Source organism: Phyllosticta citribraziliensis (assembly GCF_038025025.1).
Source record: "Phyllosticta citribraziliensis strain CPC 17464 chromosome Unknown J3D65scaffold_4, whole genome shotgun sequence".
Classification (NCBI taxonomy): Eukaryota; Fungi; Ascomycota; class Dothideomycetes; order Botryosphaeriales; family Phyllostictaceae; genus Phyllosticta; species Phyllosticta citribraziliensis.
In genome coordinates this window covers 1,249,359-1,265,103 of record NW_027117341.1, presented here as the reverse complement: position 1 = coordinate 1,265,103, position 15,745 = coordinate 1,249,359, and the positions used below count along the sequence as shown (strand labels likewise).

The 15,745-nt window shown below is 52.9% G+C and overlaps 8 protein-coding genes across 8 annotated transcripts; 2 read left to right on the top strand and 6 right to left on the bottom strand.

Annotated features, from left to right (window-relative positions):
- Positions 1-239: 239 nt before the first annotated feature.
- J3D65DRAFT_619370 (uncharacterized protein) lies at positions 240-1,666 on the bottom strand. The gene is made up of 3 exons (XM_066799739.1): positions 1,380-1,666; positions 606-1,258; positions 240-559 (listed from the first exon to the last, which is right to left on the bottom strand). Exons 1-3 carry the CDS (start codon positions 1,562-1,564, stop codon positions 396-398), a joined length of 1,002 nt encoding a protein of 333 aa, XP_066656930.1. The 5' UTR covers positions 1,565-1,666; the 3' UTR covers positions 240-395.
- A 241-nt stretch (positions 1,667-1,907) lies between these two features.
- Positions 1,908-3,336, top strand: J3D65DRAFT_550899 (uncharacterized protein; the record flags this gene model as incomplete). The annotated part of the gene is made up of 4 exons (XM_066797013.1): positions 1,908-1,982; positions 2,035-2,277; positions 2,329-3,194; positions 3,252-3,336. The coding sequence occupies 4 exons, from the start codon at positions 1,908-1,910 to the stop codon at positions 3,334-3,336; spliced, it is 1,269 nt and encodes a 422-aa protein (XP_066656929.1).
- Positions 3,337-3,748: 412 nt separating this feature from the next.
- On the bottom strand, positions 3,749-6,037 carry J3D65DRAFT_666359 (uncharacterized protein; the record flags this gene model as incomplete). Its single annotated transcript, XM_066802914.1, has 6 exons — positions 3,749-4,463; positions 4,519-4,908; positions 4,956-5,080; positions 5,133-5,267; positions 5,316-5,742; positions 5,796-6,037. 6 exons carry the CDS (start codon positions 6,035-6,037, stop codon positions 3,749-3,751), a joined length of 2,034 nt encoding a protein of 677 aa, XP_066656928.1.
- A 329-nt stretch (positions 6,038-6,366) lies between these two features.
- J3D65DRAFT_288454 (uncharacterized protein) lies at positions 6,367-7,032 on the bottom strand. The gene is made up of 3 exons (XM_066795137.1): positions 6,828-7,032; positions 6,714-6,768; positions 6,367-6,656 (listed from the first exon to the last, which is right to left on the bottom strand). The coding sequence occupies exons 1-3, from the start codon at positions 6,895-6,897 to the stop codon at positions 6,413-6,415; spliced, it is 369 nt and encodes a 122-aa protein (XP_066656927.1). The 5' UTR covers positions 6,898-7,032; the 3' UTR covers positions 6,367-6,412.
- A 173-nt stretch (positions 7,033-7,205) lies between these two features.
- Positions 7,206-9,556, bottom strand: J3D65DRAFT_619353 (major facilitator superfamily domain-containing protein). Its single transcript, XM_066799738.1, has 5 exons — positions 9,061-9,556; positions 8,949-9,005; positions 8,558-8,886; positions 8,095-8,505; positions 7,206-8,047 (listed from the first exon to the last, which is right to left on the bottom strand). Exons 1-5 carry the CDS (start codon positions 9,221-9,223, stop codon positions 7,349-7,351), a joined length of 1,659 nt encoding a protein of 552 aa, XP_066656926.1. The 5' UTR covers positions 9,224-9,556; the 3' UTR covers positions 7,206-7,348.
- A 266-nt stretch (positions 9,557-9,822) lies between these two features.
- On the bottom strand, positions 9,823-11,877 carry J3D65DRAFT_287968 (Alpha/Beta hydrolase protein). Its single transcript, XM_066795132.1, has one exon. The coding sequence runs from the start codon at positions 11,703-11,705 to the stop codon at positions 9,930-9,932; it is 1,776 nt and encodes a 591-aa protein (XP_066656925.1). The 5' UTR covers positions 11,706-11,877; the 3' UTR covers positions 9,823-9,929.
- A 170-nt stretch (positions 11,878-12,047) lies between these two features.
- J3D65DRAFT_619350 (uncharacterized protein) lies at positions 12,048-13,382 on the top strand. The gene is made up of 3 exons (XM_066799737.1): positions 12,048-12,449; positions 12,513-13,085; positions 13,142-13,382. Exons 1-3 carry the CDS (start codon positions 12,160-12,162, stop codon positions 13,266-13,268), a joined length of 990 nt encoding a protein of 329 aa, XP_066656924.1. The 5' UTR covers positions 12,048-12,159; the 3' UTR covers positions 13,269-13,382.
- J3D65DRAFT_287992 (uncharacterized protein) lies at positions 13,282-14,892 on the bottom strand. The gene is made up of 5 exons (XM_066795133.1): positions 14,587-14,892; positions 14,433-14,528; positions 14,350-14,386; positions 13,837-14,296; positions 13,282-13,774 (listed from the first exon to the last, which is right to left on the bottom strand). The coding sequence occupies exons 1-5, from the start codon at positions 14,680-14,682 to the stop codon at positions 13,336-13,338; spliced, it is 1,128 nt and encodes a 375-aa protein (XP_066656923.1). The 5' UTR covers positions 14,683-14,892; the 3' UTR covers positions 13,282-13,335.
- Positions 14,893-15,745: the final 853 nt, after the last annotated feature.

Here is a 15,745-nt window from a genome sequence, read left to right as displayed (position 1 = left end):
GTACTGGATTGCATCTGGCGACGGGTATTGTTCCAAGCTGGGGTGATGAGAGGAACTTTCCCCTCGTGTCGGAAGGATGAGGAAACGGGAAGCACGTCGACAAGGGAAAAACGAGGAGCGTTCGAGCCGCCTCATCTTACGGTTAACAACAGGGAGCGTTCAAGGATGCGACAATTTCCAGGGCAAGGAAGCCACCAATGGAGCAATCAAAAACCTGGAGTAATTGCATGACCACCATCTCAAAGAGTCGAACGATTGTTGCTGATTTTGTTACATAGTTCAACTAGGTAACGACAATACCTCAAGGCAGACCTTCAATCGAATGCCACTGACACCTACATAATCTCGACCTTGGTGTAAGACATCGGCCAAAGTCTTCACGACCTGCCAACTCCCTAAGCGGTAATGTACGGGATTCCTGTAAGCTTCAATCCACGTTCACCCAGGGCGGGCTCATTCAACGGCCGCAGACGGTTGTGTGGATCCTCAACGCCATCGCGCTTCGCAATGTTGCTGCCCACATGTCTCGCGTTTGGCCAGTGAGTCGTACCAACGCAGGCTGAAAGCGTCAGTAATAGCCGTCAGATCGAAATAGCGATGCTTACCTTCAAACGCCTCGCGCTTCCGCAACAAGTCTTCCTGCGTCGCTTCAGTCACCGGCATGTAGCAGGTGTAGATGCAGAACCTGGGCTGGTCGGTTGTGGACGACAGGTTGTAGTGAGGCGTCCTCGAATCCCAGAGAAGCAAATCGCCCGGCTCCGCGCACAGCTTCTCCCACTTGCAGCCGTGCTCCTCGAGCCATTCCATCCCCTTGTCCGTGAAACCGTACCACTCGTTGGTCCACGCTGAAATGCGGTCTTCCCAGGCCATGTCGCGATGGAACTGCTCCGAGAGCCTGTGACCACCTTTGCAGACAATCAACCCACCGTCGTCTGGTCCGTTGGGAAGCAGATTCACAAGTCCCTGCAAGCAGCGGAAGCCGCCCTTGGCAGGATCTTGGTCCTGGTGTGGCCAGGGCGTGTTTGGTGCAATGTCTTTGCGGTTCGGGAAGCCGAAGTTGACGACGTCAAAGGACACGATGAGGTCGTGCGTGTCGTACACCTTTTCGAAAGTGGAGATGACCCCAGGCTCCGTGCGGACGGCCCATGCCCAGTCTTCGTGAGTCACGGCGTAGTTGAGGCACATGCCCTTTTCGTTGATGACGGGGAGCTTGGTGTGGTGCACTGTGGAGAGGTCGTTGCGGTCGAAGCCCAGATCGCTGTCAAGCAACGAATATCAGCATTTTCTTCAAAAGAGCCCGGATGCTTTTGAATTCTCAAACACCAAGCGAATTCTGTCTTTCATTGGACTGCCTCCCCCCAAATCTGATCCGTACTTACAAGCTTTCCAGCCAAGAGTACATCTGGTCTGCAATCTTGTCCGCTCGCTCACGGGGTATGGCTCCCTTCACAATGGCAAAGCCATCTCGCGAAAGGTCATCACGAAAGTCTCCCCACTTCAAGTCGTCTTCCGAACAGAAGAGACGGTTGGGTCCAGGGGCCTGCGGCTGAAACTTTGGAGACATGTTGCACTTTCCGATGTGCTTCGAACGAGTTTGTTTGACTTCAACTTAGCCTCTGCATTCGGATCTACATATATGCAAATAATCAAGGCGCTTTCAGTCCACATGTCATCTGGAGGAGCTCTGGACCCCAGATTCGCCTGCGGCGCGTGGTCCTGCCCGCTTTCCCAAGAGGGCCCGCAGTTCCGATGGCACACGTTTCGTCCCCCGCATTTCCGGAAAGGCAGCTGGACTGTCATCACGTTGCATGATACCGGTACGCTCCGGATTCTAGGCCTCTTGTTGTGTTGTTGACTCCTCCAATTTGGTTTTTCACTCCTCTCTTCATTGATTCTGCGACTTGACCATGAATTATTCCAAGACCTCGTCGGGCGCGTTCCGAGTAGTGATTGTCGGGGGTGGAATAGCTGGCCTTTGCGCAGTAAGTGCGATGGAATGAAACCGTCGAAGCAAAAGTTGACAACAAAGAACAGGCTGTAGCTCTACGCGGGCCGAACAGAGATATTCAGGTCCTGGAGCAATCCAGCCTACTGAAAGAAGTAGGAGCCGCCATATCACTCCAACCGAATGCTTCAAAGATCCTGGAGAACAATTGGGGCTTGGGAGCCAAGCTACCAGCCACCAAGAAAGTCGTTGACCACGGCTTTCGCATTTACTCGATAGACGGAGACTTGGTCAAGGAAATCCCTCTTGTGCAGAAGCGAGAATATGGCGCTGTAAGACCGCGAATCAGTCTTCCAAGCGGGCAATAATCCTGATCGGGACAGGACCGCATCATCTACCACAGACAAGACTTGCACTCGATGCTCAAAGCAGCAGCAACCTCGTCAGATTTGCCGGGCAAGCCGGCCGAACTGCGCCTCTCATCGCGCGTCATCGATGCCGACTGCAATGCTGGAATCGTCTTTTTGGAAGACGGCTCCAGCGTTTATGGTGATCTCATCGTTGGAGCTGATGGCATCCACTCCAAACTCCGCACTTTTGTCTTGGGCAACACGCAGAACGCCATCCCCACTGGCGTATCAGCCTACAGACTGATGATACCAATCGAGAAGCTCCAGGGCGGTGAGTTTGCTAGCAAAATCAATCCTGCAGACCCCTTCACGTCCATGATGATGGGCTACGACCGGCGCTTGGTCATGGGGCCCTGCAGAGGCACAGAAGATTACGCCATCGTCGCGCTCGTCCCCGACAAGACGCTCGACGTCGACACTTCCACAACGACGTGGAGTACCGAGGCCTCGCTGGACGAAATTGAAAAGGCCTTCGAAGTCTTTCCCCGCTGGGTCACGTCCATCTTTCGGCACTCGCCAGCCATTGGTCTCTGGCAGCTGCGCGACCTCGACCCCCTGGACCGCTGGCATAGGGGGCGCGTCATGCTTATTGGCGATGCCAGTCACGCGATGCTGCCGACTCAGGGCCAGGGTGCCAGCCAGTCTGTCGAAGATGCCGAGGCTTTGGGCGCGTTCTTCGAAGACGTCGATTCCAGAATTTCTGGAGAGGACGTGGAGCGCCGGCTTGCGAACGTCTTTTGCTGTCGCTACGAGCGCGCCTCCTTGATCCAGGAGTACTCTCGTAATGCTGCTAGACCGGCAACAGCTCAGGGTGCTGAGGGGAGGTCGAAGGTGACGCTGTAAGTTGAAGTATTTGTGGAAGAAGTTGTTTTCGAGCTGACTTGTTGTTCGGATAGGACTTCCCTGGAGTTCATGGACTACAACTGTTCGTACAATGGTGCAAAGGATCATCTGCAACGCTTGCAGGCGTCGGCAAAGTAGCAGGAAGTTGTGAGTCCTTGAGAGAGTTCAAGTCAGTAGTCGCAGACTCGATTGTACACGATTGAGGGTCGGTTCTTTCCAAATGAATGCAGAGGGTACCAGTGCATGTCGATTTGACTTATTTTACTTCCTGCAATGGAGTTCTTGAGTCTTGGTGAAAATTGGCAGTACACGCAACCATTTAATTGGCCTCAGCACTCCTGTTCCTGGTACAATCTAGTACGTTCTTCCTTCGCAGTGGTGGAAACGAGTGCTTCTTGATCATACAGTCCTTGGGGCGTGGAACTCTCCGTGTTCCAACTGCTCTCTCAAGCATGTGAATATTTTCTCTCCGCACCCCCCTGACGACAGAAACCTTCCCCTCTCAAATTGACACGTCCCACAGCGTTGGCAATCAAACTAGCTCCCAAACTCACAACTGTGACGGCAGACTTCCCAAATCTTGCATCAACTTCCTCAGGCTCAAAATCAAAGGCGGCAGGTCCTCAACCTTGTCCGAGTCAGGGTAATTCCCTTCGAGCGCCTGGATCCCGACAGCCATCACCTGGCGTAGATCCAGTATATCGTTACTCTTACCCACCGGGTCCAGAGGGTGATCCAGCAATCGTAACACGGCGCGTCCGCGATTGTACGCAACAAAAGCGATGGTATCTTGGCTACTTGGGCCGTCCAGATGGATCTCAGGCGGCGGGTGATCCAGCATTTGCATCGAGGAGCACCCACCATTGTCGAAGGCGTCATCGTCGGGCGCGATGGTGGCGGTGGTGTCTGACAAAAGGCTTTGCCGCTTCCTAGAGTTGCAGTGCAGAACACCATAGGTCCAAATGGTCAGCGTCGCGTAGTACGTGGCTATGGAGTCAAAACCGCGGAGCTGGTACGGCGGCACATTGCGCGCGGCGCGCAGCGTCTGGCCTGCATGCCAAATGGCCGTCCGGGCCTGTCGCTGTTTGCTCCACCGCTCCAGACTGACGTGCGAGCGCTGTGCTTCGTCTTCGCCGAATTTGCCGGCGAAGCGCTGGACGTCTTCGAGCGACACGTGCAGGTTCATCATGAGAAATTCGACGAAAAGTGCTTGCACGGCGGGCAGTGAGGGATTAATTGCTTGCGCATTTTGCAGCATCTGGTATCTGTTGGACAGTCAAGGTCCGTAGAGAGCGGAGGATGGGACTGCGGAGGCCTCACAGGTCTTGTCGCCGACTTTGTATCCAGAGATGCGTCTTAGGGTCATCTTCCCCGGTGCCGTCTTCCGTGATGGAAACTTGCTTTCGATGATCCCACACTAGCGCTGCGATGCCAGCGACAAAGATTGATAGCGAGAGAGTTTGATCTGCGTCACCTGACAACAGACTGATTCTGTCTGGCTTTGTCAGGAGCGCCTTGAGCGAGTTGTGAATCGGGCCCGGTCCCCGCAACGTCGCAAGATGGGCTGCCCGCCAAGATGAGGGAGACTCTGCGAGCCAAATATTTCGAGCAGCAGGCAGCGGCACCGAGAGTTCCGAGTATGAAGTAATTGGGTTACGGCTCATGGCGAAGGTGACAAAAATGTCGTGCTGGAAGAGATGATAAACAAGACTATGCGCCGTCAACTTTGGCCAAAATGGTCATGAGAGTTCACTGACCGTTTGTAAGACTCTTGCTTCACCCATTCTCGCCACTTTTGCTCTAGTACTGCGTCACTGTCGTTCGCGTTCGGCGTGATCCTGGTGTAGAACGATACATTGAAAGCTCCAGCTTTGCGCAAAGCCTTGGGTCTATGAGTAAGTGAGTCTCAACGATACAGTCCTTCTTAAACTTACAGTACATAGAGGCTGCAAGTCACTCTCGGCGATTTCCATCTTTCTCTTGTATCCGCAGAAAATTCCTACGTCGAGCCAGATCATGTAGGCCTGGAGATACTGCAAGTCGCGGAGGACACTGTTGTCGCTTTCGGCCTGCAAAAATTAGTTGTGTCATTGAGTAGGCTTCGTGTCCAAACACACCAGATTGTTTAGAGCGACTCTGGTTATTTCCTGTAGCATGCCGCCCGTTTTGCCCACAGACATGATGCCAAAACAAACGCAACCAGCCGCAACCAGAGCTATAAGAAGCTCGGTGCGCGTCTTGCTCGCGCAAAAGGTGTGAGGATGGATCCAAGCGTCCGTCTCGATTTTCTTTGCGATCCCATTTTTGACGAGGATGTCCAAGAAATGCGCAGAAGGGAAAGAAGGAATTGAGACTTTGGTCCCCACAGTCCGCGTCACCAGTTGGAAGATTCGGTCTCGTGCTTCTTGGTCAAGTTTGTCTTGAATACACAGCTCGATGGAGTAGGGCCAGTGTGGCGATGAGGCTACATTGACGCCATTCTCGTCAAGCGGCATCTGGACGTGCTCGCTGAAGGTGCTTTGGTTCGACGACGGGTTCCAGAACCTTGAAGAATTAACCTGCTGGCTCCTGCTTCAGTTTGCTATGAGTTTACTCACCATGGTGTCCGCTTGAAGATTTCAAATCTGGAATTGCTCGACTCCTGAGTTTCTCCTGCATTCGGGTCTGCAACATCTCTTGGGTCCGACGTATCAAATAGCGGAGGGTTATCAAGCCCGAGATCAAAATCCAGTATATCGACGTTCTCGATCAAGTAGTCCGACTGGTTCATGAAATCCAGCAGGTCATACGGGACCTGCACCGAAGGCAAACTTTGCGTCAAGTCAAACTCCGGCGCCATACTCGTCGAGCCGCTTGATTCTGTTGGATCTCGCAGATTCTCGATGCCGTCGACTAAGCTGCCGCTAATTGCTGCGAAGTCGGTTTCTGCGATCAAAGCAGTGGGATCACTGCCGCTCGATGTCGGCTGGTCAACAAAGTCCGCGACACTGTCGCATCTCTCTGCAGTAGCACTCGTTGACGCAATGCTGGACAGGCGATTTCTTACAGTAGATTCTTTGCGTGGTCGCATCGATGCGGGAGGCCTGTCTACGCAAGCTTCGGAGTGCGTTTTGCAACGCTGCAAAGTCAGTCCACGTTGGTCAAACTCCAGCAATATCAAAAGTTTGGTTTGCAGCAAGACAAAACACAGCTGCTCTCATGATCCCCACTTCCGTCACATTGAGTTGTGTGAATTACCTTTGGCCCCGTAGCCGTTCGGAACTTGGATGCTCGTTGTATACCACCTCCTTACTCCGGGGAGCAAACGTACCTTGCACGGTCTGCTTTCGTCACATTTGCTTTTTGACTGCGCACACGCCTCGCAGGCTCTGGTAGCTCGACCGACTCGTCGTTTTGACTCCGGTTTTCCCTCAATTTCATTCCGCTCGTGCGCCGCTTCATGCCGCCTCAAAATATCCCTTCAGGAGTCAAGGTCAACGTCCATTTCCATATCTAGTCGGGGATATCTGACAAACCTCCGGTTGAATCCTTTTGAGCACTCCGAGCACTTGAATATCCTCGAATTCTGGTCTGAACAGACTTTGTCAACTGATTGGTCTGGACGACAAACGAGGCCATTCAGGACCTACGTGAAGTCACATGTCTGCTGAGATGGTCTGCGCGCTCATAGGACCGATTGCAGTACGGACAGAAATGCATGTGTGTTGAGCCGCTCGCGAGTGCTTCCTGGAAACGGGGACTGCGGGGGACTTAAAGATGTGGGGTGTGGGGATGCTTAATTTTTGGCTCTCTCCAAGGCTCCGTGGAAATGCGGGGTAAATGTAAGCAGGATACGATGTAAGTGGTTGGTTGCTCGCTTGGGTGTTCCGCCGAGGCCATTTGTAAATGCTCCACTTTGACTTGTCGGGCGAGAAGGGGTTGGACACGCATATGAGCATCTTAGGCGTGGACTGGGTGGCAATGGCGAGAGAATTGCCCCGGAGAGGTGGTGGATGACACTTGATATTGGCAAGTTGATTGGCAACGTAGGATTTATTTCTCTGTCCATCATTTACGAGTCTCCATACGGAAAGCTTCGTTGCGGGTCCACGTCCACATCCCGTAGCCTGTGACATACGCTCCCTCGGCCCCATTTCAGCGTCAAAGCCCCTCAATGCGTCATCGTAGGCTTTGTGGGATCGTGGCTCCTCGTCCATCTGCCAGTAAAGGCACGAATGCGCTTTCCAGTGAAAAAGACCGCAATTCCGAGCAAACCAAAGAGACCAGTCAAGCCGGCGTACGTGCCGAACGAACCGTCATACCCAGATCTCTCAATGAAATCAGCGACACCGAAGCTAACGCCGAAGCTAACAAACCCTCTCAGTGCGCAGATTACCACCAACATTGGTCCACCACGCGCTGGGTACGAATCGAGTAAGTAAGTTATTGCTGCGATGTTTGCTCCTACAAAGCAAAAGTAGTACCCGGCGTTGGCGAAGACGAGGGCGAACCAGTGGTAGTCTCCTGGGTGTTGACAAGCTTCTCCGTGAAGAACAGCAGCGATGATGCCGACCATGATAGGCACGATCAGGGGTAAGAGGCGGTTCTCCGGCTCATGAATTCCGTCATTCTTCTTTGCTCGCCATTTGATGATCTTGTCCGAGCCTGTTCCCAGAAGTGGCAGAGCGACGAGAGCTGTGACAATTTGACCGGCGTTGACGTAACTGGCCGATGAAGCAGACCAGTTGTACGGAGGTGCTTCAATAATGGCGCCATAAGTTGTTCCGATGGCCACGTTGACGCCTATCGTGAGTCCATTCAGACAAAAAGCCCAGAAGACGTTTGGAAAGAACAGCACCTGAACCATGCTCTGCGAAAAGTCAGCAGATGCTTTAATATGGGATCAAAGTTGATGACCTTCAACGTATACCAAGCCTCCATCCAATCTGCCTTGCCCACAAAAAGTCTCATGTCAGAAAGGACCGTCCGAGGCTCAAAGTTGACAAAGTCTAGCTCGGGTCGATTCGACCTCGTCACTGGAGTCCATGCTGCCTTGCCAGTGGCGTCCGTAGTTCCAGATCCGTATTGGATGCCGCTCGACTCGCCTTGGTAGGCGGATAGCGGACGCGAGTATCGCGATTCGGGGACGAAGAATATTGACAGAATCCCCTGAACGGCCGCAATCCCTCCTCCAAGGACGTACCAGTATCTAGGAGTGATGGCCCCAGCGATTGGAGAAGCGCACAAAACCAATACTGCGCTCAGAATCGTTTGTGATGCAGACTGTATCATGAGCATGTGGCTACGCTCATGCAGGAAGTGAATTTCCTGCGCTTGTCGTCAATGCCAGCTTCAGTGTGATTGAGACAAGGAGAATCACCTGAACCATCAAAGGGACCAAGGCTTCGCTTTGACCAGCCGCCAGACCAAGGACTAAGCGAGCAGCATAATGGTACTGATATGTGTTTGCGTATCCGCACAGAATCGCAGACACAACGAGAAGCAGTGTCGATGCGAGGAATACTGGGCGACGACCAACTGCGAGCGCCAGTGGCATAGAGATGATGTTTCCAATGCCCATGAACATCGAGGGGTACGTCATCAACGCAGTGATGTCGGCGTAGGTAGCCCCTTCAGCCGTATAGGCGGGGATGTAGAAACTGAGAAGGCCTCCAAGCCCAGAGACAAGACTGAGGCCGAGAGAAGAGACTGAGCTTCGGGTTTAGCATTTTGTCTTTGTGGGACCTTCAAGAGTATTCAAGCGCACGTACAAACTGACACCAGGGTGATGAAAGTCATCTTCTGCCACTTGGACATATTCAAAGGATCTGTTCGACATCAGGCTTGATTACAGAGGGGATGCACGTCCGTGGGCATTCAAACCGCGAGGGTCTGCGCTGGGCGCAGGAATCAGAAAAAGATCCGACTCCTCAGCAAGTTTGACCGTCCCCGTGATATGGGAGACGGGCTCTTGCAGCGTTCCAAGCTGGTCGACCACTTCACGGTGTTCGACATGGCCGTGTTTGGCGTCCTCAAGTTTGGACATGTTGAAAGGCAGTCAGTCGTAGAAGTGGAGCAAGAGAATTGACACAGTCGGAATGTCATGGGCCTGGAAATGCCGTCGACGGATGTGCGATGGTTGAATATATCTGTACAGTAACGAATGCCAACATCCCGCCGGAGTCTCTTGTGCAGTGAGCGCCCACGCTTCCACTTCGATACGGCCTGATGAAAATTGTTGTGGGTATTGCCAGTCATCTGATTTGCGGGTGGCTGGACGGATGTGTGGGGAGGATTTGTGGGCAGCGGAGGCATTGGCTTGCTGCGAGTAAGGTGGCTTCGCACCCGTGAATTGATTAGCCACTTCGGGTAGTCTCTTCTCCACACCCAAATGTGGCAGCTCTCGGCCGGCTCCATTCAGGTTCTATATATTCGCAAGATGCGGAGAAAATGTGCAGTCATTCCATTGGTCCAATTCAACTGCCGCCGTAGAAGTGCAATTAAGAGGATGAAATCCTCCAGAGCTTCTTCCAGATGATTTTGTTAAAAGTTGCGTTGCAAAAGGGTGAAAGATTCACTTGCCCTGTAACGTGACGAGTGTTCGAAGTATCCGAGCACCTGGGGATCTGAAAAATGAGGGGCTTTCAGGTTCCTCAATGAGAGTTTAAGCATCTAGAGGTCCAAAGAGCAAGAAGAATATAGATGTCACTGTATAATAGGCTAGGAAACACTGGTTCTTGAGGTTCTAGATCCTATCCAGAAGAAACTGGAACGACCGGGAGAATAACACTGCTCGGATGCTCAGGGCCAGAGTGAATCAAATGAAACCCTTTATTCCTCTCATGCTCCGGACGCGGCGCAGAATACGACTTGTACTCAGCAATACTCGGAAACTGGCCACCAACCTGCACACTGACCGACTCGCCAGCATCAAAGTCGATGCTGACGTTCCAAATGCCGATTTCCAGCCTCACAATCTCGCCCGGCGGGATCTTCTCTTGCTTCTCGTGCGGGTGGAAGGGGAATTGCGGATGAATGCTCTTCGACTCGTCAATGGCGCGTTGTGAAGCTCGAAGGATCCCCACGCTCCCTTGGTGGAGGTTGAGACTCGCGCGCTGCTTTTCGGGGATTTCGTCGATGCAGTTCACTGGCGTTGCTTCGACCGGAAAGTTGAGGTGCATAAGCGTCTTGCCATTGCGATCTTTCTTGCGGATGATCACGAAGACGCAGAGGTCGTCCTTCTCTTTGCATGACATGTAGAGGATCGCCTTGGGGAGGCCAAGCAAACGCGTCTTTTCTGTAAAGGTAAAGTCGAAGTCTGCGATGCTGCCAAACTTCTCCGAGTCGTACTGCTGGACGGACTCGTTTGTCGGGGGTTCTTGTTGAAGCTTGCCATCTGCGAGGAAAAATTCCCTGTATTCCGTGTTTGGTACCGGGTAGTCTTCCAAGACGATGTCTTCGATGGCGGGTCTGTCGCCGAATTGTAGTACCGACCACTGCACCCGCGGCGTCTTCTCCCAGTCGTTCTCCTCGCCCTTGAGATATCGGTCGAAGAACATAGCAAGCTCCTCGTTTGAGTGCGGGACAGAGTAGAGCTCAAACCACTCTTGCTTGCTGCCCCACTTAATCCACTTCTTCTCGTGAGGTGTTTCCAACCAGGCGCGGATGGAGCCCATCGTGTGCAGCGATGACACATCGGAGCCGAGAATGAAAGCAGGGCATTTGATATTCTTCATGGCAACGCGCTTGTCGTTCCAGTAAGCATTTGCGGTCGGCGAGCGGCGGTACATTTCTGCAAAATCCTCGACCCCTGAGTTGCCCTTGATGATTTCCTTGGTGATGAGGTCAAAGTTGCTCATAGAGAAAACGCCGCCGCGGCAAAACTGTTCCCGAAACAGGTCACCCGCTCCCTCCCAAGGTGCTATGGCCTTGAGCGAGGGAGGATTCAGCGCGGCCGTGAACCACTGAGAGATCGCGAGGGCGGAGTTACCGGCCATCCCGACGCTGCCATTGCACCAGTCCATCTTTGCAATCGCTTCAACAACGTCATAGCCATCTTCTCCGTCTTGACTGCCCATCACCGGGATCTGTCCATCGCTGTTGCCGGTTCCGCGCGTGTCGACGCTGACAATGGCGTACCCTTTCGGACACCACCGCAATGGGTCCAATCCTTCGAATTTTTCAAGACCACTGAGCTCTTCGCGCTTGACACAGCAGTGCCACACCGTCATTGGCAACATGCTCAAGGCGCTGTAGGCCTTGCCATAGCACGACCAGCCAAGAATGGCCGGCACTTTGGCCTGGGCGTCAGCGGGCCGGTACACGTCGACGTACAAGCGACAGCCATCGCGGACGACGATTTCGACGTCCCGGTCAATCCTGATGTCGCTCTCCAGTGGCCGCGCGTCGTAACCGTTCCAGCCCTTAGGGAGGACCTCACTCTTGCCAGGGTTGAAGCCTTGGTAGTTGTTGACGCCGATCGTCGGCTGATCAATTGGCTTGTACGCCACCTGAACGGGAACAGGCATCGTGGCTTGGGTCTTTCTGGTCGAGATCTTGGGGACGTAAGAGCTTGACCTCCTCGTGCTTTGGCTGGTCAGAGTGGAGGCGATTGACCAGTGGGTTGGAAATTCGAAATCGCTGCGCCCTCACTTTCCGTTTCGCTACTTAACGGATCGCCCGTCGACGGGACTGAGGGTCTCATGTTGTCCACAGTTCCCCAGAGTCTGGAAGCTGTGTGGGGGCGGGATGACCCGCTGGAATTGTGGGCGTCGCGACTGCCGTGGCGAGCAGCCACGTGCGTCGAGATGCGGAGTAGCGAGAAGCGCCACCGCATCTCTCGCGCTCACGATGCCCACAGTCCCGCTCCTGAATGCTTGTCGTCTTCAGACACTCGCCTCAGGGTATTATAAAATCAGCATTGCGATTGAAGCTTCGACAAACCAGAAAAGTCGGCTCCTTCGTTCAATCCAATACGCAAAAATGGGCAGCCTTGAGTTCAAAGACCTCTTCACCCACGACGGAACCGTCTACGGGGACTGGAGAGACGAATTCCACAAGAATGGCTGTGCCGTTGTCAAAAACGTCATCAGCCCCGAGCGCGCGGCCTACTATCGCCAAAAGCAGATCGAGTGGCTGCAGTCTTTCGGCCGCGGCTTCGATCCCAACGACGAAAGCACCTGGACACAAGAACATCTGCCCGTCAACTTCAAAGGCTCGATGTATTTTGCTTACTCGTCAACGCATGAAAAATTCGTTTGGGAGGCTAGGACGTACGTCACTGACCGGAGCCGCTCGTATTTGCTCCCTCGTATTCTTGCTGACAGGGTTCACAGTGAGCAGGGCGTCATTGACGTCTTTTCGAAACTGTGGGGAACCGACGAGCTTCTCGTATCGTTTGATGGGATGAACATCGCTCTTCCCCGCCAAAAGGACCTGAAATGGAGTCCGTGGCCGCACACGGACCAGAGCCCCGAACGCCTTGGGATGCAATGTGTACAGGGATTGTTGAACTACGCTCCTAACGGCGACAAGGACGGCGGTCTCATTCTCATGAAAGGGTCGAGTAAGCTATTCAACGAATTCTTCCAAGAGACGCGGAAGCAAGCCGACCACGAGGATAAGCCGCCGGAAGAGGAGAACTTCAAGGATCTCTTCATCTTCTCTGAGGACGACGTCCGGTGGTTCAAAGACCACGGTTGTGAGCAGGTCAAGATCAACATGGCGCCGGGCGATCTGGTGCTTTGGGATTCGAGAACCATGCACCATGCCTGCCTCCCCGAAGGCGACCAAATTCGCCATGTGCAGTACATTTGCATGACGCCGAAAAAGTTCGCCAAGGCAGAGGACGTTGAAATGAAGGTGCAGCTGTTCAAAGACTGGCAAGGAACAACCCACTGGCCTCACTGGTATGTGTTGTCTGATAATTGCATTCATTTTAGAGGCCCGAGCTCACATTCAACAGCAACCTGCGCGTGCAAGGTCCTCCACTCAGGGATGGCAAGCTGGACCCGCAGAACAGGGACCGACCTTTGGAGCCTCCCGAAATGACGAATCGGTTGTTGCAACTTGCTGGTGTCAAAGCATACTGAAGTGGTGGGGTTATTTTTGAGAAATGTCTTTTGTGCTCGTATCTTCGTGGTGATCATTATCATAGTATCAACATAGCTGTCGTATATGGTTCATCGGAACTTCCGTCGTCTCAATCTTGACAGCGTGCTCAATGTCGTCGCCGTGATTTGAAAACACGCCAATGTCGCCGCCAATCTTGGTTTCGTAAAAGGGATCCTTGTAAGAGTAGCTGCCATTCTTTGTTTCGCCCTTTTCCGAGTCAGTCTCGAATTGCGACGAAGACATGCCCCTCAATCTCTGCTGCGTCTGCACAACCACCTCGTCGACGACAAAGATTCGGCCGAAACCGAGCTTGGAGATGACGGGCCAGAACACGGGGATGCTGGCGCAGAGGATGGCAAAGTCGACTTCCAGAGCTGACAGGATCAGCCCCGGAGGAGCGTAGAAAGTCGGGTCGGTAACGGGGTAGAATCCAGCTTGAGTCTTGACGACCAAGACGACTTTGACTAGGTTCATGATGGTGACGCTGCGGTGGGTCAGTCTTTTGAACATGGTAGCTTGAGAGAATGAAAGCAGATGGAGACTCACATGGCTCCTAGGGTAACCAATCCAGCCACTGCAAATTTCCTGGCCCCTTCTAGATCGATGCGCGACAAGGTGAAAAGAGGCAGTGACAGAACAACAAAGTCTAGAACCATGGACGTAGCCGCGTGAACCAAAAATGTGAGGAAGAAACTACGGCCACTGCCAATGACACAATGACCTTTTTCAAGCAACTTCCAAAACTTGTGGATCGGGCGACAGCCGAACAATGCGACTCCGAGAAAACAAAGACCCCAGATGGACGTGAACACAATCAGAGCCACAATGATCCGAATCATTCCGCGTTGGTTTGTGAACAGCCGAAGGTACTGGACAAGAAGAGACACCTTGATCAAAGTGGTCGAGCAAATGTAGCTGAGCTCTGCCACCCAAAACCAATAGAGATAGTCTTGGATTTGGTAAAAGTTGAGCGTGTTCAAGTGTTGTCCAAGTCCATGTTCAGGTACTGGACTCTGTTAGTCGCACAGACGCTTACGACGGTTCAAGAGAAAAACTCACAAACATTCAGCAAGCTAGTTCCTACCGTTGAGGATATCTGCTTTTTTCAGTATTGAAAAGTCATGCTGGCTCGCTCCACATACTGCGGCGAGTGATACCATAAGGTCATCCCACCCTGCAGCGTGCGCCAGCTTGAAGCGAGCATATAGCCTAAGCACCACTGCTGCTACCGCAAGGCTCTATAAAGTTAGAACGTCAGCAAGTAAAATGGAGGTCGAGACTTGAGCAGATGCATACCGCAAAGACCACGCTTACTCCCAATATTGTTGCTTGCTGATTGATCAGAGGAATCGGCTCCAGATTGTCCGACGGGGTTACTAGGTTGTTGCCCATCGTGAGAAGTGCTTGTGAAGTGGACTCCAGGGAGGCAAAAGTATCGATTAAGCGAGGAGATTAACTTCTCCTGGCTCATCCAGGGAGGACAAGTCGATATTAAAGTCGGCGTACGAAACGAACCAAGTGACCGCGTCAATCTGAATGCGGAAGGCGGACTACGAGGTAAGGCTGTTCTGCGCAAGAGGCAGCTCCTTCAGAGCGAATAGTCACTTCTGGTCGACCAGATTCCCTGTGCCAATCAAAGCACAGCTCACATGGTATTCCGGCAACCAAACCCGATGGGAAGTACGGCTGGGGTCCGATATGGCGAGCGATCCAGCTTCTAGGTCGTAGCTATCCTCAATCAGTTTAGTTGAAAAGGCCACCTCCAAACAATGAGATTGTTACTAACCAGATTCGGCCAAAGTCTGGACTCTCTTGGGTCACTGAGAACGCCGAGAACTTCTCAGCTTCGATCCGCGTGCCATCTCGCGCTTCATGAGGGGCGGCAGTAAAGGTGGTTTTGGGCCGCAGTCAAGAGATGCGGCTCTTCTGTTTGAGATGAAACGGAAATCATTCTGAAAAGTGCGAAGACAACGTGGGAGAACAAGACGTTTGATGTGGACGCAAACCTCGCGTGGAGCGCAGGGATTTCTTTGTACAACGAAGCCACGAGATGGCGCGGCTTTGTCTGCATCATGGCCAACAATCGAGATGTGCGTGTACCGGGTCGAAAATTCTCCATAGATGCCAACAATCGAGCTCTTTGTGCAGTAAAACCGTGGTACTAGGAAGGATAGTGCTGGGCGGGTTGGAAACCAGAGTCATTTGACTTCCGCAAACGGGACAGGCGATGAAAGTTCCTCGATAGACGGTTCTTCGCCCCACCTTCGAAGCGTCGGCTCATTCCATGGGGACACAGGGATGGGTTGTCCAAATATCTGGACCAAGGGTCTTCTTTCCGACTTGTCCGTTTGCAAGCTTTGCATCGCGCAGACACCAAGTGCTTAAACCAGAGTCAGCTCGCCACATCGGTTCGCGAATCTCTCGTCTTTGTCGTTGAAGTATTCTCCCGCAAAAT

What these genes read in the sequence shown, in the direction of transcription:
- J3D65DRAFT_619350 (XM_066799737.1), top strand. Translation starts at nt 12,160, where the DNA reads ATGGGCAGCCTTGAGTTCAAAGACCTCTTCACCCACGACGGAACCGTC. An exon ending in TTCGTTTGGGAGGCTAGGAC is followed by an intron (nt 12,450 to 12,512) that starts GTACGTCACTGA and finishes CAGGGTTCACAG; the next exon opens with TGAGCAGGGCGTCATTGACG. An exon ending in ACAACCCACTGGCCTCACTG is followed by an intron (nt 13,086 to 13,141) that starts GTATGTGTTGTC and finishes CACATTCAACAG; the next exon opens with CAACCTGCGCGTGCAAGGTC.
- J3D65DRAFT_287968 (XM_066795132.1), bottom strand. Translation starts at nt 11,705, where the DNA reads ATGCCTGTTCCCGTTCAGGTGGCGTACAAGCCAATTGATCAGCCGACG.
- J3D65DRAFT_288454 (XM_066795137.1), bottom strand. Translation starts at nt 6,897, where the DNA reads ATGCATTTCTGTCCGTACTGCAATCGGTCCTATGAGCGCGCAGACCAT. An exon ending in CAGCAGACATGTGACTTCAC is followed by an intron (nt 6,769 to 6,827) that starts GTAGGTCCTGAA and finishes AAGTCTGTTCAG; the next exon opens with ACCAGAATTCGAGGATATTC. An exon ending in TCAAAAGGATTCAACCGGAG is followed by an intron (nt 6,657 to 6,713) that starts GTTTGTCAGATA and finishes TGACTCCTGAAG; the next exon opens with GGATATTTTGAGGCGGCATG.
- J3D65DRAFT_619353 (XM_066799738.1), bottom strand. Translation starts at nt 9,223, where the DNA reads ATGTCCAAACTTGAGGACGCCAAACACGGCCATGTCGAACACCGTGAA. An exon ending in TGGTCCCTTTGATGGTTCAG is followed by an intron (nt 8,506 to 8,557) that starts GTGATTCTCCTT and finishes CGACAAGCGCAG; the next exon opens with GAAATTCACTTCCTGCATGA. An exon ending in AGGCTTGGTATACGTTGAAG is followed by an intron (nt 8,048 to 8,094) that starts GTCATCAACTTT and finishes GACTTTTCGCAG; the next exon opens with AGCATGGTTCAGGTGCTGTT.
- J3D65DRAFT_619370 (XM_066799739.1), bottom strand. Translation starts at nt 1,564, where the DNA reads ATGTCTCCAAAGTTTCAGCCGCAGGCCCCTGGACCCAACCGTCTCTTC. An exon ending in TACTCTTGGCTGGAAAGCTT is followed by an intron (nt 1,259 to 1,379) that starts GTAAGTACGGAT and finishes GTTGCTTGACAG; the next exon opens with CGATCTGGGCTTCGACCGCA. An exon ending in GAAGCGCGAGGCGTTTGAAG is followed by an intron (nt 560 to 605) that starts GTAAGCATCGCT and finishes TGACGCTTTCAG; the next exon opens with CCTGCGTTGGTACGACTCAC.
- J3D65DRAFT_287992 (XM_066795133.1), bottom strand. Translation starts at nt 14,682, where the DNA reads ATGGGCAACAACCTAGTAACCCCGTCGGACAATCTGGAGCCGATTCCT. An exon ending in GAGTAAGCGTGGTCTTTGCG is followed by an intron (nt 14,529 to 14,586) that starts GTATGCATCTGC and finishes CTAACTTTATAG; the next exon opens with AGCCTTGCGGTAGCAGCAGT. An exon ending in AACTAGCTTGCTGAATGTTT is followed by an intron (nt 14,297 to 14,349) that starts GTGAGTTTTTCT and finishes AACAGAGTCCAG; the next exon opens with TACCTGAACATGGACTTGGA.